Below are 26194 nucleotides of genomic sequence, written 5' to 3' on the forward strand. Positions count from 1 at the left end.
CGTCCCTTGTGCGCGAAGGACCGCCCTAAGCCAGACGATTACAAAGAAAAAGGTCCACTTAAGAAGATTTTGTTTTATTTTTGTTGTCGCTGCCTACCAGCCCGGTCTGCCTAAAAGCATGAAACTTATTTGCCCTCACGGTTGCCCACCACGGTTGCACCTTGGCTGCATCCGGAGGCATGGTAGGAGTTGCTAAGTGCTTGAGCCGCCAACAAAACACGTTCCAGCTTCCATCAACAGCATCGCACACTTGTGCCAATGTGAATGTGAAATGAAGAAATGAAAATGACCAACAGGATCGTCCTGGCTGGCAGGGGGTTCGGATGAGTGAGTGAGGATTTGCTTCGCTTTAAGGGAAAATTTTTCAAAACCATTCGCTGGTGTTCACAGTTTTGACACCAGTGTCCACCAGTTCAAGTCAAAGAAGCGGTGTATGGAATATGTAGTGGACTGGCTTGACTGGCTGGACTTGTCTCACTCGTCTGCGGGAAGAAAAGCGTGCCAGAAATGACGAGGCAAAAGGTTCGCTGAAATGTTAAGTTCAAAGAACTCAACTTTTGCTGTGCTGCTAACGAAAAGAAACAAATACGAACGGCAACAGCAACAGGATGGCACGTGTGGAATGAGGGAACGAAACTACGAAATGCCACCGCCGGTGGAATTCAGCTAAAATGTAATATAATTAAATTTTTATCATTAAATTACGCCTTGCGTTTGCCTCGTCTCATGGTCTCCGCTGGTCGTACCAGCTCGTGTCTTCATTTTACTCTTCATTTGGATCGTTTCCTTAGGTTCGTTTAGTTTGCTGATGGTTTCGCGTGGTAGTTTTTTGCTGTTGTTGCTGCTTGCGCTGCTCGTTCCCATTTCCAAAAGGCTGCTTTCGGGAGGTACGACATTTACGAGATTGGTCGTCTAGAGATAGGACTCCCGTGCAGGTTCTTTGCAACGACGCTCGGGAAAACAACAAACGCACAGCGCTTCGTTTGAGACAAAAACCTTTCACTGAACCAGGCTTAGTTTTGCCATCGTCTTTGCCTGCTTTAATGCGTGGAGCGACGGCCAGCGCTTACACAGAACGGTAGTTTTCATCATCAGCGTGGAAAATCTGAACGATTCATCGCAAAACGAAAGCATCTTCCCCGGTATCCTCAACCTCCGGTGGGCCATGGGCTGTCTGTTGGTCCATCCATCCATCCATCTGACTACGGGTGCGACCGTAGCGGCGACCGACTGCTGCAACCGTGAAAGCGACGCCAAACGAGCACGAACTGACACCGGCAGGTGTGTTGATCGCGATTCGTTCTCGTACGAAAAACCGTCCGAAACGAGTCATTTGAGCAAAATCACATTAGAAGCAGAGATTGGGAGGGTAAGTCGCTTACCTCGTCAGCTCGCACACTGTAGAGCATCTGTCTGCCGTTCTCGGCGTGTGTGTGTGAAGAAGAGAATCGAAATCATCACATCACGACAAAATGGGTGACCAGAAACAAACCCCATTAGGTGGCAGGTGAGAGGATTAGGAATTATTTTGGACTCCATTTCGTCCGTCGCAAATTTATCGTATTAATCTACGTCTGAGACCGTGCGTATGTGTTTTGTCGCGCTTGGGAAAAGTCTGTTGACGATGGACGAGGAGAACGAATGGGGTTTTGCATTTCGTAAACGGACGCTTCAAAACATTAGCAAACTTAATGCAATGGGACGGAGAGAGCAGTCGTTACGGGTAGCGGTAGTGGTAATGTGTGTGTGTGTGTGTTTTTTTTTTTGGAACGAATTGACCGTTTTGTTTCCATCGCCACACAACAGAAACTATCAAGGTCAGCAAAGTGGTATTTATAAAACCTGTTAATATCCTAATGCTCGCTTGAAGGAAGCTATTAGAAACTGTTTGTATGGTGAGTAGTTTAAATTTTTTGGCTTTCGATGGAGACGCCCGGTCATGGAGGCGCCCGGTGTTTTAAAAGCAAAGAAAACTAAACACATCGTAGTTTATGGTACTGTTTTCAAAATTACTTTGTTTTCAAAATCGCACTTGTTGTTGCAGCAATAAATCAACCCACCCGTACGAGTGTCGGATGATGCATGGAAATGGGTTTCCTTCACGGCATCTACAAATATGACACTATTCAGTTCGCCTTGCGTGGTAACAAAACAACATTGAAAGTTTCCCGTCAAAAGCAAACACCCGGGAACAGGTTCAGTTTAGTGCACCCGTGTGGGCACTGGTCCAACGTTCGGCGAGCTCACTAACTTACAGGCGTGCGCGCACTTATTTTGAGTCCGAGTGGGCGATGGTTTCATAATTCGGCGCCACATCTCAATTAAAAGCAATTTTATACTCGACGTTGCACTCAACGAATGGAACATGAAACGTGGTTTGGTTTACTTAGCTTCCTTCATATAAAAACGAACGCTGAATAAATAGGTTTTATTTCCAGCAAAGCAAAAAGGATTTTCCCAACCTTCCAACCCCTCAATTGCGTTCGCTTAGTGTTGCTCTTGGGGGAAATTCACCGACAAAGGTTTGAGTGATTCGAAACAAGGGTGAGAGATTAATGTACGGCACCGAAACGTGTCAGGAAAGAAAATTGATCCGTGTGAAATATCCCAAGAAACACACCTAGGAAGCAGATTTTATTAGGCTCAAGAATCAAAGAACGCTTCAGGGCAGTCAACACCTTGTTGTTCGTTTTTTTCCTCCACTTTCGCTTTCGTTCTATGTGTGTGTGCGCGCTTGCTGTGTTACAATGCTTACAAGAAAATTGTCAACTCATCTAGCCTACGGGATAGTTTATGCTTGCGTCCGGAACGGATGAAGGAAGGAATCGAATAAATTGAAAATTCAACGAAACCTACCACTATTGACAGTTCTTCCTTGCCCGTGGCACCTGCCAGGTGGAAAGGGCACGAGAAGAAACGCTCGAATCGAACGCTTTTTGGCACATTGTTTTTGCCATCAGAGCAAATCCGGCATCGATCTCCACCCCCCCGCATCATTGATCGGTTTCCCTAGAAATTGCTTGCCACCTGCCTGCTCGTGCTCCAGCGGACCGAGTGTGCCACAGCAATCAACCTTTTGGATCGTGGCGCGGCGATTCGATTCCTTGCTGCCGTTGGGGGATAGCTCGGGAGTGACTATTCGAACCCCATCTCTTTGACGGTTGGGCAGAAAGGTAGTGGAAAACGGATAAGGGCCGTACCGTAAAAAAAGGTTCTTCATTTGTACGTTTCCGGTTGCCTTCAATCATCGTCATCGTGCTCAGGCAACCTGTTACCACCCTGGTGGGCGTGTTTGGCCTCTCATCGAAGCAAATGGAATGTTGTTTGAGATTTTTGTTTTCTCTTTCACCGTGAAACGAAACAACAGGGACGTAAGGCGAGGATTTGGAAAGCTTCGGTGAATTTAAGAGTTTCCTTCGAACGGCCAAAAATAACACTCACAGCCTACTTGGGCAGGCTAACATACATATGCCCGTCAGTGCGACTGTTTCGATTGCTAGGATCGGTGGACATATATTCGGATTCATTCAAAGCTTTCTCAGTCCGTCCATTTTTCTGCCGGCAAATAGGGAAAGAAAATTGGGAAGACGACCATATACGTCCGCTACCACCTGGGTCATACCTGAGCCTTGCCACAGCAAGGAAATAGGAAGGAAGCAAACATCTAGAAACTCGAAATCCGGTAGCAAAGTGAAGGTGATTCTTCAATTTTACTCTTGAATAGAAACGATAATGAATATCGAATAAATTGCTTTTTTCTTTTTGCTGTACCTGTCCATTTCCGTTCTTCCAGCACGGAACTCGCCGACAAATCCGTGTTTAGGATAGCAAACGTTCCGTTTTCTGTGTCTACCTTTCGGAATTTCTGCACCCGAAATGACTTTACCGGCGATATTTTTCTAGCTTCATCGCCACATACACGGTTGCTCGGCAAAGAGTGTCAGAATGCCAATCTTCAATTGCCATGGGTTTAGTACCGGTGGAAGAGGAAAATCAATCGGAGCTCCTTCCGGTTTGACATGAACGGAAGGACGCACATGACGGTGAAGTTTTACAATCAACCGCGTACCAGCCAGGTGTGTGTGTGTGTGTTGCCAACATGATTTATTTCGTGTGGCTGACACAATTGGAGAAAAAATCGGCAATTCATCTACAACGTCTCAACCGCTTTAACAATTCCGGCCACAAAAATGTACGAAAGCCTTTCTTGGAGCAACAAAATCGTGCCCAACAAAACGACGGAAGCAGGCCACCGATCGACCAGCTCGTCCTCGTGCAGCCTGATGGATGGGAAGTCATAGCACGGTTTCTTGTGGCTGTCTTCAGCGCCACTACTTACTTATTCATAGTCACGTACCAGTGCACCGTCTTCTGCGTGCGTGTGGGTTCAGATTTTCCTTTTTCCGCTCTATGCTGGTTCCACCCGCTTCTATCGGAATTGGTAGTGGCAGGATCAATTTTTTTCCCTGTCCCAAAAATAGCCTTAGGCATGCGGCCATCCTCATCGCGGGTGAGGGCAAATAATTTCGGACATTTACTTTCTACTGGTTTTGTTTGTGCGTGACACGTGACACTGGTGATACAGCGCTGCTTAGTGGGATTAATCTGCTCCTAATCTTGTGTCCGAGTGTTTGCGTGAGCAAATAGAAACATCCGTATTTTCGGGGACGGTGATAATAAAAAAATATATCAATCCCCCCCGCCCCTCCCCTTTAGGAACTGACCAATCGAAAACAATGAGGTGGGTGGTGAGGTGGTTTGCTAAATTGATTGGGGTCGATTAAATGCTATTTGTCTCGGTATCAGTCTAACCAGTCCGGGCCGGGGCTGCAGATGATAGCGCTCCCGGTTTTACGATATCACGAAACCCATTAAATGGAAACCGAGCGAGGTTTTATAGCCGGTCGAACGATCGGACTGGAGCATCTGTGAGTGTGATGCCCGGAAGAAGGTGAAAAAGAAAATCTGAACCATTTTATATCCCTGCTGTTTCCTGCTTTTACACACACCCTCTGTCTTCTCGCTCCCTCCCCGTTCCCGTTGTCGTTGGGCATTTGATTGAGGAGTGTGGACAAAAGCGTGTTTCGCTGTTAATTACTTTGTAGAACAAAGTCTTCAGACATCACGACGCAATCTTCCACATTCAGCGACATTCGCACCGGCACGCTTGGATGCCAATCAGTAGCGGTTGGCAGACTGCTGACAAGCGGGTAAAACTTCTTCTCCCTTTTGCTCTTCTCTCCTTCTCTCGTCCCACGCTCCGCCGCCAGCTCCGGTAGAATTCTTTAGTCGAGCTTGTTGTTGTTTTTTCTTGCCTTCTATCTGCGCTTAGTTCGCTGGGTCCATCAGCTTACCAATTAAAAGTTTTTAAGTGCGGGGCTATGTCGTGAGCAACTGTGAAGCGGCCAGTAACATAATTTTGTGCCTGTTGGAAAGATGTTTTTTTTTGTGTTTACTTGTTTAGAATTTTTCCCTCGGCTCGGGGGATTGAAGTTCACCCATGGTTACTGGAGATGGGTGGCTAGATTGGGTTTTGAAGGGTGAGCTTGATAGACGAAGTGCTTGATGCTAACAATCCATCCGCTAGCTGTCAACCTTCCAAACTCTGCCACCCCGTGCGACAGAGATCAAAGGATAATGAGCGAAAAGAACGTCGAACGGAGGGGTGCCGCGTGAGGGTGGTTCGATTTCGGAACGGGTGTCATCGTGGCATACTTTTCGGACAAAAAGTTTCTGTTGCTCAAAATCCTGGCAACAAGGATGATGCAGAATGGATGAACCGAACTGTAACATTCGTGGGCAGGAGCCGGATCCGTTTGATCATTCGATTAGGAGGAAATTCGATGAAACAAACTAAATGATTAGGATAGTTCAAGTGGGTATCGAGTCGTCTGAGTGTTGGCACTAGGGGATTGTACAAACTCTGGAAAGAAAGTTTTAGTAATGTGGGATCATATTTTATTAAAGTTTTGTTTGATTTTGCTGTGGAGTTTTTCTACAGTGATTGAAAATGGTGGCATTTGCAAAGAAGAGTTTAAACTTTTTACCTAAACAATTGGTTCGTTGTAAGGATAAAATCAAACAGAATAACAATGAGAATAACAGCACATTCTGTTGCAGTATAGCAAATTCACAGACCAGCAGCAAATCTCTTCTCACGCTCTCTTCAACTTGGGTTGAAAATTGCATTCTGTCACAAAAGTACCGGGAATTGTTCATTGACACAACTGCCATCCAATGATATGCAAGTCTTCAACATTATTTGTCAATTAGTCTGGCAATAATTAAGTAATTAGATTGACAAGCTATGGTATCTATCATTATCAGTTGTGCATGTTGAGTTTTTCCCAAGCAAAAAGTATGTATCACAAGAATTTGTCCGAAAGATTGTTTTTGTTACGGAATGTCGTGTGCCGAATCATTGAAAATACTACAAAAATCATATGACGAAATTGTGTAGTCACTACCTCTAGTCTTTGATTGGCATAAAGCATTTGCAGAAGGTCGAGATATCCTCCAAAAAATTTTTTCGCTTTGGTGATGAAAACGTTAAGAAAATCTAGAAGACGATTCCCAACGAAAATCGAAAAATGAGTGATTGAAAACCTACATTTAAATTCGAAAGAATTCTCACGGCACATATCGCAGGATTTTTGTAGGTCAATTGGACATGAATCGTGATGCTATTCGACTAGCAAGAAGCAGGTGGCGGAAGACATGCACTAGCAACTGAATTCAGACCCAACGTTTGTCCAGTGCTTCAAAACAAGTGATGAGATGTGATTTTTGTAGTTGAACATGAATTTAAATAATAAGAAAACGACGACAAAGTCGTACATAACTGAAAGTCATGCTACTCGTTTTTGTAGATTAACGTAGAATTGTGCTATCAGAGATTGTGGGAACTGTTTGAGAGTGAAAGTGTGTAACATTCGGCCTTCTTTGTGGAAGGATAGTTCACAAATCTTGCATTATGTCAACGCACCGTCTCACAAGACCTTTTTTGTGAAAGGGCTCCTTATTCGTTGGAGTTAGTCCCCGGTATCTTCTTTCTGTTTCCAATAATGAAATAACGCCGCTGTTGCCAACACCAGGGGCGGCCCGGTGGTGTTGGCGACAGCAGCGCCGGTCTTCAAAAGGCAGGACCCTGATTCAAATCCCATCCGGACCGTTCCTCGGTGGTATCGGCACTGGTATCGGCAGTCTAGTAAGCCATTTTCGATGGCCGGCGTGACCTTAGAGGTCGTAAAGCCTAGAAGAAGAAGAATAAATGAAATAACTATTCCATGGGACAGCGCTTTGAGTCAATTTAGTGATCAAGTGAAATTCCTGTTTAAAATATGTTTGAAGACCAAATTTTTTGTACTTTTACTTTGGTACTTTTGTGCCAGAATTTATGTGTTCGTCGGACTTTAATTTAATAACGAAGAAAATTTCACATCATGAATTTAAACAAACGCTTCTTGCCTGTTTCTATCCACTTTATTCGCACGCTTAGAGCCGTTTCTTGGAACCTCTTGATTAATACACTGCACCCTCACACACACTCAACCCTACAATAAACAAGAGTAGTAACACCGCCGGGCAAAACTACTCCCCTTTCTTCCCATGCACTGGCGCACATTTCCAGCAGATGTATTTTTGTTGATGTGCCACCATGCTGATCTCTTTACATTTCCTCCGCTACTCATAATTACTACTGCGTGTGTTGTTTTTATTTTTCGTTTCAAGCGTGGAAGTTTGGGCACTGTCTCGCTTTTCACAGACGGGCACGGACGTGGTTTGCAGTAGTCTTCTAGGGTGCTCATGTAGCAGTTGCTTGAATTGTTCTCGAGGACACCCTAGGCTCGTTCCGTCGTTGCTGCGTGTGGTTTTTGCGCTCGGTCGAGAAAGATGAACTACGCGAAGGTTAAATACCACTTGAAGCCAACACAAAACCATTGCGAAGGTGGTAAAAAGATGCGAACGATCCGGTTGCGCGCCCGGACCAAATGAGGCAATGGGAATGGGAATGGGAAAACAAAAGCCCCTTCGCGCCTTCGTGCCTTCTGTAGAAAGCTGGCCCGGGGAGCTGTGACCATGCTCCATGAACATGAACACGAACGTGGCGTGCAAATAAGGGCGCTGAGTCTTGCGTTCTGTCTTGCCTTACGGGTTGGACAACGGTACACGAACGGTGCGGGTGCTGGTGGGTTGGTTTCGTTTATCAATTTGGTGAAACGCCGCTCACCTGCGCTTTGTCTCTGGCCAGGACACATCGGAGATGATTCTAGATGGAGGGAAGACGGTTGGCCGCTGGCTCGTGGAAATCTTGTTGCTAAGGACGATGAGCCCGATGAACTGACAGGTGCTCCGGACGCTAGAGTTTCTGGTGTGTGTGTGTGTGTGTGCATGTTTGTGTACACAGCCCGTCGGCAAGCATGGTGTTGATGGGGAAAATAATTAAATTAAATTTCTCAACAAGCAACCTCGCCCACCGGGGAGTGGTTGGGTTGGGTTGGGTGGCCAAAGGATCGGGTCGAGGTAGCCGAGTGTTTGTGTTTTCATTAAGCGGCGGTTTGGCAGAAAAAAGAGCTGTACTAGACAGATAACGGCTTCATTTAATCAAACGGTATGGCATTTGCAGCTCCCTGAAAACTCTCGCTTGTGCGTGGCTTCGTTGCTTTTTGTGCTGAGTTTGATTGCTTAGAGAGAAATACAAAAAAAAAGTGCTTCATGAAGACAGTTACAATGTTAATGATGACTTTATTTTGGAAAATGGAACGATTTTCCGAAGCAAAAAATATGACTTAAAAGAAAAATTTATTTTACTCATTCTAGTACCTCTAAATTTCTTGCTGAAATTTCAATCAGTTAAGTAAGAACTTTCTTTTATAATGCTACTTTTTGAGGTCATCAAGTGCTTTAACGCACTTTAAAGTACCCAAGTTATAGCTTAAAACAAACACTCATTACAAGACGATTTGAATGGAAACATTGTTCTGCACAGTAATGTTCTATCTACTCGTGGAATCGCTTATGAACAGATTCATCACTGTCTGTTCGCGGTTGGTTGCATTTCTTCCGCATTCTACCAGCTCGACAGCATGCGGGCTGTCTCCACCGAACGAATCAAATACGTCCTAGACACTTTATTTACGCCTAACGAGCATACACTGTGCATGACAAAGATAAACTGCAAGAAGAAGATGCATGCACACAAAAAAAAAAACGACCACGTCAGCCAACGTCAAAGCATGTTACCTTTGCACCAAGTGGTGCACTCCACTGCACCGAAGACAGCACGTATCGTGCATAATACGCGGCGCACACATTCTCCACATTTGTCACCTAAAAGACGGGCAAAATCTATCTCCAAATGAAAGAAAAAGAAAAGAACCCTCGTGCAACCACTGCCAAGAAAGTGCAACATACACTTCTTGTTTAACTAATTTGCCCGAATTGCTCACCTTTAGCCAGAATGCAACCCGAACGGCGCTGGTGTGTGTCGGTGTGTATGTGTAGAAGACGAATTTTAATTAGATGTTGGGCATTTTCATTACACATTGCATAGAAAATGCACAGCATTCGGTTGGGTGCGAGTGAAATTTAATGAAAAAAACATAGATATAATACGCTACAGAAAGTCCTCCATGGAGACGCCTGGTGTCTCATGATGATTTGTGCCGCTTGGTAGTGCAACGCAGTTTTGGTTCACTTTTTAATTCACACTCAATGCAGCGTTACTGAAAAGCAGAAGCAGAGAAGAAAAAACAATGAAACCAAACACAGTAGAGATAAGAAAAAGTGAATAATGAAGGCGTGTTATTCAAAAATTAAAATACGAAAAAGCAATCTTCGTTCGCCGGCTTCCGCAGGGTTGCCCGGGTGATCTGGCTTCATCCATGGGCGGCTTCTTTTGTGTGTGTGTGTGTGTGTGTGTGTGTGTGTGTGTGTGTCTTTCCGTTGCACCCCCAAGCGGAAGGCTTTCGTTTGATAACAATGCACGAACTGGTACCATGCAGCTATTTTGCAAACCACGACACTGGCATGACTTTCTTTTGCGAGACAAGCGCACGGACGGGTGGCAGCGAAGGTGTGAAAGTTGTGCCGCGCCTTTAGGACTTTGGCGACAGTGTACAGTGTGTGGCAAGAATTTTGTGCAAGTTTTTTCATTTTATTTTCTATCTCTTGCCTCTGTTCTTTTCCCAACGAGAGATTCGCAGCGGAGAGATTAAATATTCACTCTTGGTGGCGGTTATAAAATTGTATAATTAGCTTTGTTTTGCAACAGAATTGCCGGGGGAGGTGTGTGTGTGAGAGGATGGGTAAGTTCTTGGACGTTGGCTGAGATGTGTGTGTGTGTGTGTGTGTGTGTTGTGAGCCAGTAGCAGTACAATGCATACATCCAACTAGCTGAAGGCATCTTGAAGCTCGCTTCTCTTTCCACTGCAGCTGCATGTAGATAAGGAACCGCCCCGAATGTCCACGGCAAGTGCAGTGCCGCATAGTTATGCCAAGCTGCCATAGCAGGCAGCGCAGATCCCCATGGGAATGGTCGTTAAGGGCGGACGGTTGAATGCAATTGTTTTACCATTCAAATGAACAGCTAGAACTGTGAACAATTTCTATTTCCAGCGTATCTTCTCCCTGGGTGATTTCGGTGACGTTTGTTCATATTTAAGCTTGGGGCATTTTATGGTAATGCAAATCTGCTGTCCGTGATATGACAGCGCTTCATTAAAGCGTATGGCGTTGTTTAAACGTTCGCGTCTGATTCAAATGTTTTCTTTATATACTGAAGGTGACGCAAATTGAGCTGTTGTATTGATTTTAAACAATAATTGCAAACTATTTTACACCAACTTAAATTTTTGTAGAACATTTCTTAACCTAAATATCGGATTATTTGTTTTTGAAAATATAAAAAAAATATAAAAAGTAGAAGAATTGACAAAATAAAACCATTTTTTTCGTGCATGCAGTTATGGAAAATAATATTCTGTAAAAACTGCATGGCTAGGAGCAAAAAACGTTTAATAAAATGTATTTACTTTCACAAAGTTTACCTTGTGCTTCTTGTATTTTTGGCCAATATTTATTCAATTTGCTAAGATAAATATTTTTCTAAGCTAATTTATGTCTTTTGGATGTAATTTGAATGTGCAAACAATGTTAAATGTGTTGTGAAATTTAACAAAACTATTTGAAATATTTTGTGAAATTTAACAAAACTAGTTTAGCGAATAAAAATGTCGAAATATGACGATTATACCGACGAGTGTTATTTTTTTCTCTCTCAACTATTGCAAAAATCCACAGAACTTACCTTAACAAAAGTGAGGTGTCTTAAAAGGATTAAGAAATTTTTTTAAATGGAATATAGTTTCAACAAACCGTTCATAAACTTCTTTACCATTTCTATACCACTGTACTTACGCTTCATTTGCAAAACAAGCAGCGTACAGGAACGCTTAACCCGACCCAACATAATGATATTAAAGCCTTTGTGCTCTGCCACAGTCACTGTCCGTTTGCCGCATTAATAAACTCGCCATTTTTCGAGGTTTCGAGGCCTGTTCGACTGAACCCTTATCCCTGCGATGCAGTCATTTTCTGCTCATCCCGGCTCATGAGCTTTTTTCTTGCCTTCCTTTTGTTTCCTTCCCCCGTGGTACAGTGGTACACGCACCGATGGGTGTACGCGCCTGTACGTGGTGGCCGTTGTCGTTTAGAAATAATTTAATCGAACGAACGAAAAGACAGAAAAAAAACACGAGCTCGCAAAACAACAACACATAGCGCGATCCGAGTCTGGGCGCGTAATAATATTTCGAATGCAGAACCCGTCCATGTTTTAAGCGGCTTTTGTGTTTGTTGTGTTGAGGGGTTTTTGTTTTTGTTTTTTTTTTTGGTTATAACAGCCATTGTTGTTGTGCATGCCGGTCAGGTATGGTTCGCTTTTGTTCGCCATTGCGTGTCCATTGGCTCGGTGTCGGCAGATTCGCGTGTGTCCTGTGCAGCGTTGCGAACTGTGATAGAAAAAAGGGCAATTGTTTTAACCGAAACAGGAGCTTCAGTATTCCATTTTTGCACGTAAAAACCGATTGGCTGGAGGTGGTGAACGAGTGAGTAATATTCAATTTTTAAAATGTTAAAATAGAGCTTTGATGTGTGCTAAATGCTAGGTTTATTTTCAATCGCTTCAAACGCGAAACTTTTATGGAAACCTATTGATATTTGAGGTTTCTTTTGTCTGCTAACATAAAAGCTAATTTTTGATAATTTTATTGCACAACAAAATTCAGGCGAGCAATGGAGTTGCAGTAACGAAAACGAATAACTTAAGCCTTCTGAATACGGCCTGTTTCCATCGATCGTTCTATTTCCGAAGTAATTAAATCAATACGATATTGATGTGTACGATTATGTTTGCGCACAAAGCGGCTGCCTTCGTTATGTTGACCGTGTGCATCGATTCTTTTTTCTGCTTTCTACTACGAAAACAATCTATCGGCCAACGTACACGTCTCGTTCTTCTTCGAGTGTGCAAAAATCAGAAACAATATTTACTCTTATCGTTGGTCGTTCAATCGATGGAGTTTCGCCAATTTTGGCAGTCACATTTCCCACTACGTAACACAATTGAATACGATCATTGGGGGGAAATGTTGTACGATGGTGAGATTGCTGGGCTGAGTTCGCATGTGGGTTGCGAGGAATAGGAGGATAATTAAGGAACATAGGAAAAGGATAACATCAGCAAAAGGCACTAGCGCCAATATGAAGTTGATTCCGATGAGGTTAATTTTTTTCCTGCCTAGATAAGACACACACTTCTTGTATGGCGCAGCGAATGTATTGAGTTATGGTTTGAGGTGCACATGAAAGTTAGTGTTGTGATTTTGTTATCCAGAAGATACTATTGAACTTAAAAATGAAATTCTTATTTTGGGTGACTCAAGACCAACAGCAGTTCAATGTTTTGTTTTACACTTGTCACAAAAACTCGGCATTACAACAAACCTGGGAATCTTCTCACCATACTCAAACATTTTCACAATAAGCCAACAGCAAAAACAAAACAAAATCCTCCAGTAAATTGATGAAATGTACGCTCCCCTATCGCAGCAAAGGCAGTAAGTCATGCAGTTTATTTTGATGGAGCTTCCAATAGGTTCCGTTTGTGCGCTTTCTCTATTGCTCGCTATTTTGCTACCACAAAACTTTGTTCCCTTTTGCTGAATATCGTTTTTTATCGCCGTAACTGCCACCCCCGAGTGGTGGGTTATATCTGGAGCGTAGTACATCCCGCTATCACCAGTATCACTGGCATGCTGGGCAAGACAGGGATCACCATTGCTATCATTTGTCGGGAGTTATTGATTTCGATGACCTAATTTCGATGCTTCCGGGCATCGTAGATTTCACGTTCGGGTTCGGTAGCAGCCATTCCGGCGTTCGTTGGAAGAAAAATATACTTCAGTGGAAAAAAGCGCCCAACAACATGGCTGCCTGCTAGTTGGTGGAACAGTTTTCTGCAAACGTTAGGAATTACATAGTACACACATCTATAATGGTGGGCGATTTCATGCTTGTGTGATGGCTTGTGCCCTGCCAATGTATTCTGTAAAGTGCTTTTTATATCGAAATTTTTTCGAAACCGTTACGCTACAGCTGTAGCCTTCCAACTATACTACATTTTACACTTGTTTGTGTTGTTGTGCCGTAACCGGGTACTCCGGAAACTTCACCACTCCAACATCCTTATCATAGCACTGTGGGTTTTTGTATTGTGCGTTCGTCTATGTTTTGGTTTTGGCCTAGAATTATCCTAGAAACTGGGAAAGAAAGCACTTGCAACGGGCTTGGAAATAAACTATAACAACCTCACCACTATCAACTGGGTGTAATGCAGACGTTGCATGAACATTGGAACATTATGTAGCATCACTACTACGCCCTTTTGCCATGCGTTTGATGCTTTCGGTTGGTGGAAAGTTGGCGTTGTTTACACGAGTGTTAGAGTGGATGTTATCTGATTTTATCTCCCTACAATTCTAGCCTACGGGGAGGCGTGAAGCTAAAGAAAATATTTATATGTTTAGCTCTTTTCCTGGAGCACTTAAACAATGGGTTGGATTCACAGTATTTCATGTTAATCTTGATGTAAAAACTAAATAAAAATTAATCACTTGTTAAGCTGAATTTAGTATAAAAATGGATAAGTTCAAACACATCAAACAATCAATGTAAAACGATCAAACAATTTATAGTCAAAGGGGCAGAGGAATGGTTTAAACGACAACGACGCCAATCTTTACATGGCAGGACTTCAAATCTCATACGGACCATCCCCGCATAGTAATACTGGCTGCCCAATAACAAGCTATCAGTTACAAAACATGTTTTTAAAGACAATTGAAAATATTTTTTAAACACAACAAATTTGTATTTTAGCATCTCCACAATAATAAACAAATTTATTGATTTTTATTATTTAAAAATCTCAGTCGAAACATTGAAAATAGGTAAATTAATGTATGCTAGTAGCATCTTTACGGTTCCAGCTAATAAAATGTGCTCCACCAAACATACAAACCCCTAATTAAATTATAACCATATTTATACTATGCTTAAGTTTCAAACCGACACCCTCGAAAGGACACACGCACGTGACGCCCTGTCTCGATCGATCAAGCCCATCTTAAATGACCACCATTTGTGGTTACACACAGCTACATCAATGTTCCCACCCAAAAACTCGTTCATTTCGGTCAGTTGTGGTCGTAGTGCTTACATTAGTGACATCTGACCACCACAAACATTGACAGCTAGGAAGGAAGCGAGACGGCCATAGTCCGGCCGAACCGTGAGGTGGGTCGGAAGGTAAAGAAGCGAACCGGTTGGCGACCACCCCTTACGGTGCCCCACGCAGCGTACGAAGAAGCCACTGGCGGAAGACTTGAGACAGTCTCAAGTGGTTTACAGCTCAAGACAAATATTTATATTTTCATAATTCCGTTCTTTCCTGTGCTCTGCTTCATCCATCTCTTGCTCTCAACGATCGGTTACGCTTCTACCGAGGTCGATCAGAGCTGACCTTTCGGGATCAGCATCATTCATCTATTCAGGAACTCTGCTTCACCCTTCTCGGTTGCCTTAGGTTTGGTTGGTGTGAATTAGATTTGTTGGGTGGGTGCCCGATTGTTTGTCTTTTGAGGTGCTTCCGCTTGATTCGAGCACCCGTTTGGAGGGTGCTTCACTTTTCACTTCGTTTTTCGCCACCTTTTTCTCTCGCTCCTACTTTTCCTTGAACTGACCCTAAGCAATGGTTCTTCCGGAGATGAATGGGTATGGTTTGGAACAGTTTTTTTTTTGTGGTTGTGTGTTTGTGTGCCGAAATTGAATGTCATAATAAGGCAATTTTTGGTTTCTGTTTGGAAGAGGACTCTTTAGGTAAATGAAAGTAGGCAGATAACAGGCAAATTAAGAACGCTTGAAGGGGTATTTGTATGCTTGGAAGACTTTGTTCTGTAGCGAAGTACACTCACTTTAGCAGTGCAATCTCTTTTCTGCTGTTAACTGCAATTCTTCAGACACATAAATCAAACCGGTAATAGTTTGGTAATGTGTACTAACCGCTCTGTCAACTGTTCAGCGCGCACTCATCGTTGCGAGATCGTCGCTCAGCTCATCCGGTGGGCCTGCTGCAATTCGTCTGCCACTGATGACTTAATCATGCCGCCCAGTAATAATACGCAGATGTGTCATAATAATAGCAAAGTGCGAAGCATTTTATTTTTAGCATTTTGCTCCCAAGGTGTCAGCCGTGGTATCTGCGGTGCGGTGGTATGCTTGTGATTTTTGTTATGTGTTGTGATGCTCCGAGCGTTTTTGATGTCGTATCAAGATGATTAAGAGTTGTTGCTTATCCGGATGTTTGTTTGGTGCAGTTTTTTTGTTGTTGTTATTAATTTGCGATTCTAGGGTGATGTTGTGCAAGAAGGAAATAAAAAGCAAGCAGTGTAATTAATGCTCTGTCAGGGTGTGAAACTGGATATGCGGTGATCAACAGTTTGTAAAGTTGTCATTACGGTGTTTAGCTGTATGGCAATGTATATGGATGCGTTTTTATGGAACTCAGCACTGATGTAGAAACGATGTTGGGATTTGGTTATGGGCGAATTAATAAGTTCTGATTTATCATTGATTTTGGTAATAAAATTCGCCTTAAAATATGCAACCTGTACATCAGAAAATATCATTAAATGCACAATAATTATACAATTATGTTCATACAAACTATACCTGATATCATACAAAATAAAACAAAAGCAAACGAAACAACAACAAAAAAACCCACTTGAACTAAGAATGGAAAACCGCACACCAGTTCAGTGGTTTGCATAGCCGCTTCAATTAAACAGTTTACGCTCAGCAATACAGCAAATACGTCTAAATCGTACCGAAGCGGGTCGAACACATGCGGCAGCATACCTAGACCAGACCGGCCCTCCTGCTCTACAGTGCTTCTTCGACAAGTGTGGAACACGGTGATTCACGGTGCACAGAAAATGCAATTTATTCTCGAAACAAGCAGATGCTTCACGCCACGTGAGGTTGAGGTTTTCCGGGTGTGAGCGGTCCTCCTCCATTCCGTACGAGAATCGGTTGTTTTGTGTGCCGTATTGGGCCGCAGCCAGGCCAGATCGGCCGGCAGAGAACCAGCTATCCGAAACCCGATCACAGGGGTACCCCGGGGGTGCCGGGTTGTCGGGTGAGTGGGTGAGAATAATTTAAATGTTCATATGTTTATTTATTTGCTCTGGCGAACGAATTGGATTCTTGGATGGCGGGCAAGCGCGTGTGGATGCGAGGGAACGAGAATGTTGGGTTTTGCAGAATCAACCCTCCCTAGAATGAGTTTCGGTTGGGAACGGCAGGGGGAACTGGGAACGGGGCTATACGGCTATTCGAGAACGTAAATTAGAATTCGGCGATAATTATATCCCGTTCGCTGACGGTTCGTTACCACCATCGAATTGGAAAATTGTGGTTTTGCTTGTTGTGCAAGTGAGCATGAAGCGAACGAAAAGTACGGGACGAAACAAAAAAAAAGAGAGGAACACGAATTCATCCACAAACACAACACAAATCGGCCACTGTTGGAATGTACAGTACGGTGCACGATGCACATCATAGCTAATCGCGTTGCCGGCACACATCGGCTACAGTTTTTTTTGGGGTGTCTCTCAATCAAGAAGCATTTGCAGTAAATCACGAGCATCATCAATAAACATTTTTCCCTCGAGTTCTCTGTCCACTGTTAAGCAGGTAGGCGCGAAAGAAAATATTGGTGAACAGTAAGAGAAGACTTACGAGCAGATGGACGATTTAGAAGGGAGTGCGACGAAATGACATAACAAAAGGGAAGCTTCTGTGCATGCATTAGGATCAAACCGTTTACATAAATTATCCAAGGTGTGACACGTTTGCGTCAGTCGTGTGATGCTTGCGTGTTCGTAATGCAATTTCTATTGATTACAATTATATGGCATATCGCGAATGTGTTTGAAAACACATTGAGAAGATAAATTATTTTAGAATCTTACGATAAAAGTTGACTAAACATAGAGCGTACCTCGAAGACTCGTTAGCGCTCATTGGCAGAATCAATTGGTGGGCGCTTCTTGGGCGATTTCATTACCGGTAAATAATTAATATCTAACCGTAATGAAAACATTGTTGCTATCCTACCATCGATCGAACAAGTTCGGGTAGGAAATATTAATTTCCCTGCCCTACAAACAGCCCTCTACCGAGCTTAACCAATCACAAGACACATAGACCCATCAGTATTTCGTGAAGTAGTAACGTGAAGTAGCTAAGGCTGTTGTAGCAGGCTCTTCCTCACTCTCTCTATCTCTCCATCTCTCTGTTAACCGGTAAAGATGAACCACTTTTGTAACCAAGTCGTTCGGAAGCAGGTCTTAACCATAAAACTTGCCTCCACTCAATCATGCCCAAACGGAAAATGGAAAATCCATGTTTTACCAAGTAACCACTAGAAAGAAGCAGGTCAGTTTTGGCACACGCTATGCTCGGTACCGAGGAATGGGGGAACCATATTAATTAATGGCTAATTAATATGATCTGCTGCAAAAATAGCGCGAATAATTCATTTTCTTTGGCGGTTCGATAGGTATTGGAGGATTCTTAAGGGTGATGTTTGGGTGCGTTTTTATCCCCTTGAAACTGTTTACACTAAACAGGTTGTATTGATTATATGAAAATATCGTAAGAAGGAGCAGCGGTGAAATATTTCCTTTTAAAGGGAATTCATTTGCTGAAGCATCGTTATGGTAAATATTTAATGTAGGCTGGAATTTTTGATGAAACCTAAATTGAGTGCTTGGCAAATTCTTCGTATAATAAAATTGCTTAAATTCCGAGCAGAAGGTTTTACGACGCAAAAATACGATTGAAATTGTTTAGAAAGACTAACTTTCAAGCTTCGACGTCCTTTAATATTGTAATCTCACAATCAGCAGAGCAAAATACAATTTTTCTACTAGACAAGTCCGCTCATAGCATAAAACCTCTCGATATGTTAGTTTGCTAATACACGAGGCCTCCACTCTTCTGCTCAAAAGCCAACCCAAATATCGATCGAATGTTACACTTTTTACTGCGACGTTTTTGAAAACGGCCACCGAAACATTTCCATTCCAAGTCGGCTGCGGCTCTATTCCTAGAGCCAAGCCAGCAGAGCAAAGGATGACACTTTTCACGAGCATTTCCCACGGGTAACGATCGAGCGGAGATATTGTGTCGAAATAATTCGAGTAGAAATTTGTTTGCTGCATTCTGTTTGCTGCTCTCGCCATTCCTTTCCCCATTCCTTTTATGCACACTCCCGGGGCGAGCCCCGTTGCTAGGCGCCGCCGTGCCATACGCATACAGCAACCCAGTTGACCAGTGCAAAATGGCGGACGCACATTGTTTTGGCAGCGGTCCCGTGTGTCTCTGGGTCGCTCACTGGCTGCGGTTAGCTTTTTCCCTGTGCACTGGTGATATGACGGACCCCGTTGATGTGCACATTGCTGAGAGCCGGTGCATCCCGAGTGTTGGGTAGCAACGGTTGGCAATTTATCGCCGGCTGAAATTTGTTTACCGTCTGACGGCTTCCGCCATATTTTTTTTCCCTTTTCGTTTCCTTCGCTTTTCGTCTGTGTTGTTTGTGCCTGTTTGTCATGTATCGGGGGTCTTCTTCGTGTGCTTCATGTTTGTGGTTGGCCGTATTTGTCACTTACCGTGTTGAGTGTATCATTCTTTTCACTTCTCCAAGCAACTCTCCCGTCCCGACGGCTCCCCTCAATATCATATTCGATACAAGGCACGCTGTGTCCTTTTCTGACACGTTGCACCTTTCATTCATCGCTGCTCGGTGGAATGCTAGGACGGTGGCCGGTGGCCGGTGTCAGGACGAAGCTGCCGCTACGGATGATACTTTCGCTTCGCTGGTTTGTGGTTGCGAATTGTCCAAGGATATGGGACGGATGCCAAGTTGCGAGATCGACCACCGTCGGGCCCCTAAAATAGACTAGACCGCGCCGACAGTGGCGATGACGAGCGAGATAGAGCATCCTCGGCATGAGTCAGCATCGGACACTTGGCACTAGCCTATAAACCGACACCATTCGGTTGACCCATTCTCGGTTAGTCGATGATCGCGTACGGATTGTCCGAAACCAAACCAACGGGTAGGACGGGTTTGGCGGATCAACGGACATTCCTGTGGGGACGGACAATCTCTTTCGGACGACGACGTTTGCTCGGTTGAGTCAGGAACGGGGTATTTTTTGGGGATTTGGCTTTAGGACAGATCCACTCGAGAAACAACACCAAACGATCAATGTTGGTTAAGCGCCAAACTTATGGTGACGGGTTGATCATGGATTTACCGTTACATACGAGTGAGTGTGTGTGTGTTTGTGAGGTTCTCAGAGTGAGTTGAGGGCAATAGGAAAGGAAAGACGTTTTCTTGTGTCATTTGACGAGTGCAGCGATGCTTACATCTGCCGGTCAATGCAGTGCTTCGTTGCATGTCTAGCCTGCGTGACGTTTCGGGTCGTATAACATAATGAAAAATGTAATAATCACGCCCGAGGGCACCTTCAAGAATTTGGAAGTTAGTTAATGAGACAGACTGAATTTTGAACGATCAAATAGCAGAAAATTGATTTTTAGAATTAACTCTTGTTTTTTCATGGACTGCATACGCTGCTTATTGTAAACTTTTAATATTTAATAATACACATTTCTCTAAAACTCTGTGATTGGCCACAATCAAAGTGTATTTTTGGGGTCTAAAAATACAAGGCTAAAGCTTTGATGTGCTCTGGTTAATAAAATTGGTGACTCTCTGTACCTTTTGATATATTAATAGAATACCAAAATTAACGAATTTGCATATATTAAGGCGCATTCAACGTAACAAATACACAGCTTTGAATAATCGATTTCATTCTGTTTTGTTGCAGTAATCGGTCACATACTGTCGCGGAGAGCAGCAAATCAACGCAACGCTTGCAACCGTGAATAGGACAAACTTCCCTCGTGATGGCTGCTGTAAACTCGGTAAGCAAACAAGACAAAAAAGAGGTTTGATTGGCAAAACGGAACTTGTAAATTTTCTGCACAGACCTAATTTTCCTTTATCAGTTGAAGCTAAATAATTTACACTTTGACAAGAGGTTTATTAAGGTCCAAATTTATACTGCACACCGAAACCGAATCCGTCAGCTCAATGGCACGATTATGACGTGTTTATTGAAGCGGTAACACGCCTTACTTGACAAGAGCTTGGGTAAAAGAAAACTCCACTCCAATTTAGTTTCTGCAATAACAAAAAAAAAAAAACCTGCCGTTAAACCACTGTAGCCGAATCAAATCGATAAAAATGTTACGAATCAATGATCGGCGATCTACTGAGCCGGTCTGGCGGCCAACCAACCCGACCCGACAAGGCACCAGTCGTGCCAGCGAAAGCGGGACAAAAAATCCTCCTCCGAACCAGAAAACAAAACCCTCCGCCATACTCCGTTGCGACCTATTTTTATTTCAGTTTCAAACCTTAATGGGCAGCTATTTATTTACTCCCTTGGCTCCCATTTACCTTTTCGCCAGCATCACGTGCCAAAGCGATGTTTCCTTCGTCTATTCTTCCTATCTTGCAGCACTGGCTGGTATCGCTTCTGAGCCGGCAGTGGTTGGACGCTGAGGCTGGGAAAAATAAAAACGCCAAGCGCCCAAATGCTTGTTACGTGACCGGAATTTGGAAATGGCGTTCGATTCGTCGGTGTCGTAGGGGCGAATTTTCACGTTTGGTTCCATCATTACACAGTTACTCGTTCGAAAGGGAGTTTTGGGGGAGAGGAGGGGGAGCGAAAATTTTCCTTCTTCTTTTCCGTTTCCCAGCCTACCGGCCACACTGGCTAATGGTTTTTTCGGGGCGGAGAATGCGACGTACGCGAGGTAGTCCTTTTGTTCCCATGGTCCACTGCTTCACGGGTATGGTTGTGCTGTGCAAGAAAAGACTTCTTTTTTTCTTCGTGACCAGTTTTACCGAAAAACCTCCATTGCTTCCCTCCGTCCGTACGATTTTTGGTAACGGTTGGGTCTGCACTAGTGAGCTGGAAAATTGAGTCATTTTGATTGAGCTCTCGGAGAGCTGGCCGATGATTCCGGGTTGCCGTCTAGCATCGTGCGGAATGGTTTGAACGAAATGGTAAAGTAAAGCAAGCCCGTAAACCCCGCGGTCGCGTGATGGAGGATTAATGAAATTGGCAGTGCAGTAGCTTATGGTTTTGATTTTCTAACCGTCGTGGGTCATGGGTGTGTGGGTGTCTCCTTTACGCGGAGGTGGGAAAGATAATGCCGCTAAACGATGCTGCGATGATTGATTGGACGCGACTGGAATCGAAATTCGGTGTGATTCTGCGATCGAATTCAATCAATTAGAGAGTGATTGACGAAGACACTAACTGGTGGCAGCACTTTTAAATTTAATCAAACCAGTACTAACTGGAGATGAGTGAGAAGGCGTTTAGCCAGCGTTTAAAATGATCTGTAACAGGTATAGATTATGCCTTTTATGTGTTGAACGGAAACACTGAAAACAAAGTACAAAATTAGTATTTTATTTCATAAACTAATAGAACTGGAATCTTTACTTGAACGCTCATCCCACATATGGAATGTTCCGTCCTAACCTAGACGCCATTACGCACCAAACCGACGCATACGCCATCCCTCATCTCGTGATGATGCAATCGCCATCACCGGCGGCACCCAGGATGGAAATGGATGCCAATGTCGTGCATAACCCCTTTTGATTCATGAACAGTTTCATCGTCTGCCTACGTTAGTGTACGGCATTTTGCCTCCCACCACCCCACAGACTCCTAACATTACCACTTCATCCACTCCATCACAACACAACCCCACGGAAGGCCGTGTTTGTTTTGTGGCTCTCGTTTGTTCGCTGTTTATTTTCGTACGGGTGTGTATGTAGCTGCCGCGTTTGGAAGTTGAGTGAGGTGGAAAATCGAAAATGGAAAGCCAAATCGTGTTGGGAAAAAGGAAAGCGAAATACTCCCCTCAAAAACCTGCACCTTATGCGTACTGGATAGTTTGTTTACTTTTAACTCCATTTTCACTCACGCATCGCATCCTTTTGCCAAAAAACATTTTTTTTTCTATGCGGATGCAGATGAGAAGCGAGGGTAGAAATGTGGTCTAATGCTTTTGTTTTGTTTTGAGAACTGTGGGTGTTTTGGTGGGGAGTTTTTTTTTTTTGGGGTTGTGTTTCAAACTTCCCTCTAGCAGACTGTGTGTCGACTCTAGTTTGTTGTTGCTTTCGAATAAAGAAATAGAAAATGGTTAACTTCACTACGCAAATAATGTGAATTATGTTATCTGTTGAGATAATAGAGGCAGAAGAAAAGAATAAGAAGAATCATTTGTACAAGAAGACGAAAGACGAACAAGAAAAAACGGATCAAAACGCAAACGTACTCTACTAACTCGCAAAAGAATCTAGACCATCCTTCGAAATTTTTAGATTGCATACTATTAGGCGCCTATTGCTATATCTTACCAAAAAGCAGAGAGCAAATAATAATCAATTCGTGAAAATTAATTACATTTTTCCTACAATGTTATACCATCTGAAAAATAATTTTTCGTGACAACCAACACGCATATTCCTTGGATATCTCATTTTCTCCAAACAAATTCCATCTTGCAAGCACAGTTTAAATCTCCCTCACCAGCAAACGCTTGCTAATCCGCTTGCAGTGTTGCAAATAACCTACAAACATTCATCGCAATTTCAATTACCAAAATCCTAATGGTCGGTTCAAGCAATCCTCACTATTCCCAGCAGGCATTAACTCTCCATCAACATTGCTTAGAGAATCACTCGATGCGTATTCGCACGAATTGCTTATGAGGCCATTAGCAAGTGGTTCGAAGAATTTCGATGATTTTTATTACCTTCCTATCCATGCGCGATGGATCCGTAAGACCAATAGATGCATAGATGGTGGTTGGTGGAAGATGGCTGTGGTGGAATGTACGGCTGTATTGACGTAAAATTCTGCACAAATTACACCATTCACGATCACACCATGCGCACCGAAACTAACGTCGAAAGGTTAGTAGTACCACCCCTGCGGTACATCTTCCAGTGGGAAGTTTGCAAAAGTGGAAAATGTGAAAGCACCACATCTTCGTCGAGGGGTACCGGTTGGCACCCCTCGACGAGAAGTTTTCCGTGTGAGGGGAAATAAATAAGACAGTAATTAAATGATGATGTGTTTTCGGCCCCACCGCAACAGCCGGCTCGTGGTGCATAAGGGGACGGATGGGGTCGATGATGCTGATGCCCTATGGAGCAGGTTTGCCGTTGTTGCCAAGCCGCTAATGAGCGACATTTGATGGAACATGGCGCTCCCACCGTTTACGATGGACCCCTAGCCTTTCATGGACACGCTGATGGCTAATGGATCGTTGGCTGGATCATTCGTGGAGTGGCGTCGTTCCATTCATCCTTTTCCGACGCAGCTACTCGGCTCATCGGGATCGCGTTACGCGTGTACGGTCGGTACACGTCTAGTTGATGGACAACGTTATGGTTCATAAAAGGGGGGCGTTGTGCGAGCGGGCCAAACAGCCAGACTAAAGCCTTCGTCTCCGTGAGCCATTTCGGTACTAATGCGCTTTAGCCCGCCACGGAGATGAGTGTTCGTCGCGCGTAATTATGTACCGCCTGCCTCATCTGGGTTGTGGAAATAAAGTCTTTGTTTAGCTGAAACTACCACCCACCGTATGGAGGGAAGCAAATAATACACGACCCAAGGTTGGAAGGTATTAAAAGATGATGGAGGTTTAGTAGATGCTTACTGGATCACTTTTTAATGTTGAGAATATGTGTAAAATATCATTTATTAGCATTAAGTTATTACTTCACTTTCTTCATTTCGATTTCACTTACGGAAGAAGATTTATTTGACCAGCCATTACAAATTTATTTTTCACTATATGTTCTCGTAAAGCATTTTGTGTAATTTAATTATTTCGTTTAATTTTCCTAAATAGTGACATCAAATGGTGAGTATTGAAGACTATTTCAATCCCATCGGTCATCTAACCGAGTGCACCCAGTGAGTTCTGTAAAAATAATCTTGTAGCTCAGCACTGAGTGAATAGCGCTTAGAAGAGCCAACGTTTGCCTGTGTCCATTGCTCAGCGCGATCCTTAGTTCCGTATAGCGCTATTCGTTGATTGCTCAGTGCGTTCTTCTTAGCGCTATTCGCCTTGAACAACGTTCAGAATGCTCTATTGAGCAACTTTCACTAACCGATCAGTGAGCTTTTCTGATTGCTGTTCACTCAAAACTGAGCTACCTTACTCTCATCACTCTCCAAAGTGAGCATGAGCGGCTCGTACCGATTCTTGAAATGAGCTATTTAATCCAGTACTAGTCAAACCTGCGCCATTTATTTAATGCGTTAGATCTTCTGTGGATTCTCGAATTCTGTGGAAGCTCGAATCGAACAGCGAGCGTTTCAGGAAAAGCCAAACTTCATTATAGACCCAATAATTAATTTACTTTTATTCCATAATTACGTCTTTAAATCAAATATTGAATAATATCGATAATTTCGCATACATTTTCCTTTTATATAATAAACATTCAAACATTTGTCTATGCACTGATCACTGTCACTCTGTTGATAAAGAAGCGTGCTCTAATAAAAAGCAGCCGTATTTGCAATATCACCCCAAAATAAGAACAATAACTTCAATAGGGAAAACTAATTAATTTTCCTATGCATCGTAGCAAACACTTGCAAACTGTGATTTGATGCATTTGCTTCACTCGAAAGCTGTTCTTTCAGAGGCCGTCCGTTGCCTGCTCGTATCCTGATCTGCTGAACCTCCAAACGAGCGTTGAATTCAAAGTTCCCTGCTGGTAGACAAAGTTTCTGAACGCATGGTGGAATACATTATTGAAAGAGCAAAGCGGCTGGGATTTCATCAGAATTTAAGGGACCCACAAAAAGAGACTGAGAATAGAGAGGCACAAAATAAAAAGAAGCACAGTGAGCCACCACCAAAATCTCGCTTGCCGGTGACAATCCACGATGTAGCGAACACCCCGGATGTGCGATCCACATTTGCATTCCTCCGGAAGTGTGTCAGGTGTGCAGCAGGACCATGCCACCCAGGACGCTCGGTCGGGAACTTCTAGGCGGTGTTTCAGTTGCTGATTGTGACTGAAAAACGCATCTTTCTGTCCTGCCGCGGAACATTCTTCTGCAACGGCACAACTTTATCGCCGACCGTCGCAGCAGCACCAGCATCGGAAATGTTAAGCTAAACTTTCGAGAAGAAGCAAAAAAAAAAGCTCCCGCTACGGGCATAAACTAGATGACTCGTTAAGGACGTGTCCTCCTCTCCACGTTCGCTTGCCCCGCCGTATGAAGGTGTGCGCGGGTAAAGAATAACGATTGGAAACTTTATTAATAACGAAAATCAGCATGTGGTCTGCGGTCGTTTCGATTCTCTATCGGTTGTTCCAGGGCGCACTCGATGTCGGTACAGCTGAAAGGCGCACTCGGTCTAGGGGTCCGGTGGGGTATGC

General features: G+C 43.6%; 4 protein-coding genes across 7 annotated transcripts in view; 3 read left to right on the top strand and 1 right to left on the bottom strand.

Annotated features, from left to right (window-relative positions):
* Nucleotides 1–10300, top strand: part of LOC126559169 (MOB kinase activator-like 1) — a 284421-nt gene extending 274121 nt beyond the window's left edge. Inside the window, exon 3 of the mRNA XM_050215285.1 lies at nt 10288–10300. The gene's annotated coding sequence lies outside the window, so the exon portion shown is untranslated. The remainder of the gene's footprint in view (nt 1–10287) is intronic.
* LOC126558132 (E3 ubiquitin-protein ligase RING1) overlaps nt 1–26194 on the top strand; it is a 470233-nt gene that overhangs the window by 369248 nt on the left and 74791 nt on the right. The window lies entirely within an intron of this gene.
* Nucleotides 1–26194, bottom strand: part of LOC126557706 (nucleolar protein 56) — a 357328-nt gene that overhangs the window by 268009 nt on the left and 63125 nt on the right. The gene's annotated exons all lie outside the window — the stretch shown is intronic.
* Nucleotides 20518–26194, top strand: part of LOC126556626 (serine-rich adhesin for platelets) — a 111501-nt gene continuing 105824 nt past the window's right edge. For both annotated transcript variants that reach the window (XM_050212001.1, XM_050212003.1), the window contains exon 1: nt 20518–20622. In XM_050212001.1, coding sequence (XP_050067958.1) covers nt 20605–20622 — 18 coding nt within the window. In that variant the 5' untranslated portion in view covers nt 20518–20604. The remainder of the gene's footprint in view (nt 20623–26194) is intronic.

Source organism: Anopheles maculipalpis, chromosome 2RL, assembly GCF_943734695.1.
Source record: "Anopheles maculipalpis chromosome 2RL, idAnoMacuDA_375_x, whole genome shotgun sequence".
NCBI classification, from domain to species: domain Eukaryota; kingdom Metazoa; phylum Arthropoda; class Insecta; order Diptera; family Culicidae; genus Anopheles; species Anopheles maculipalpis.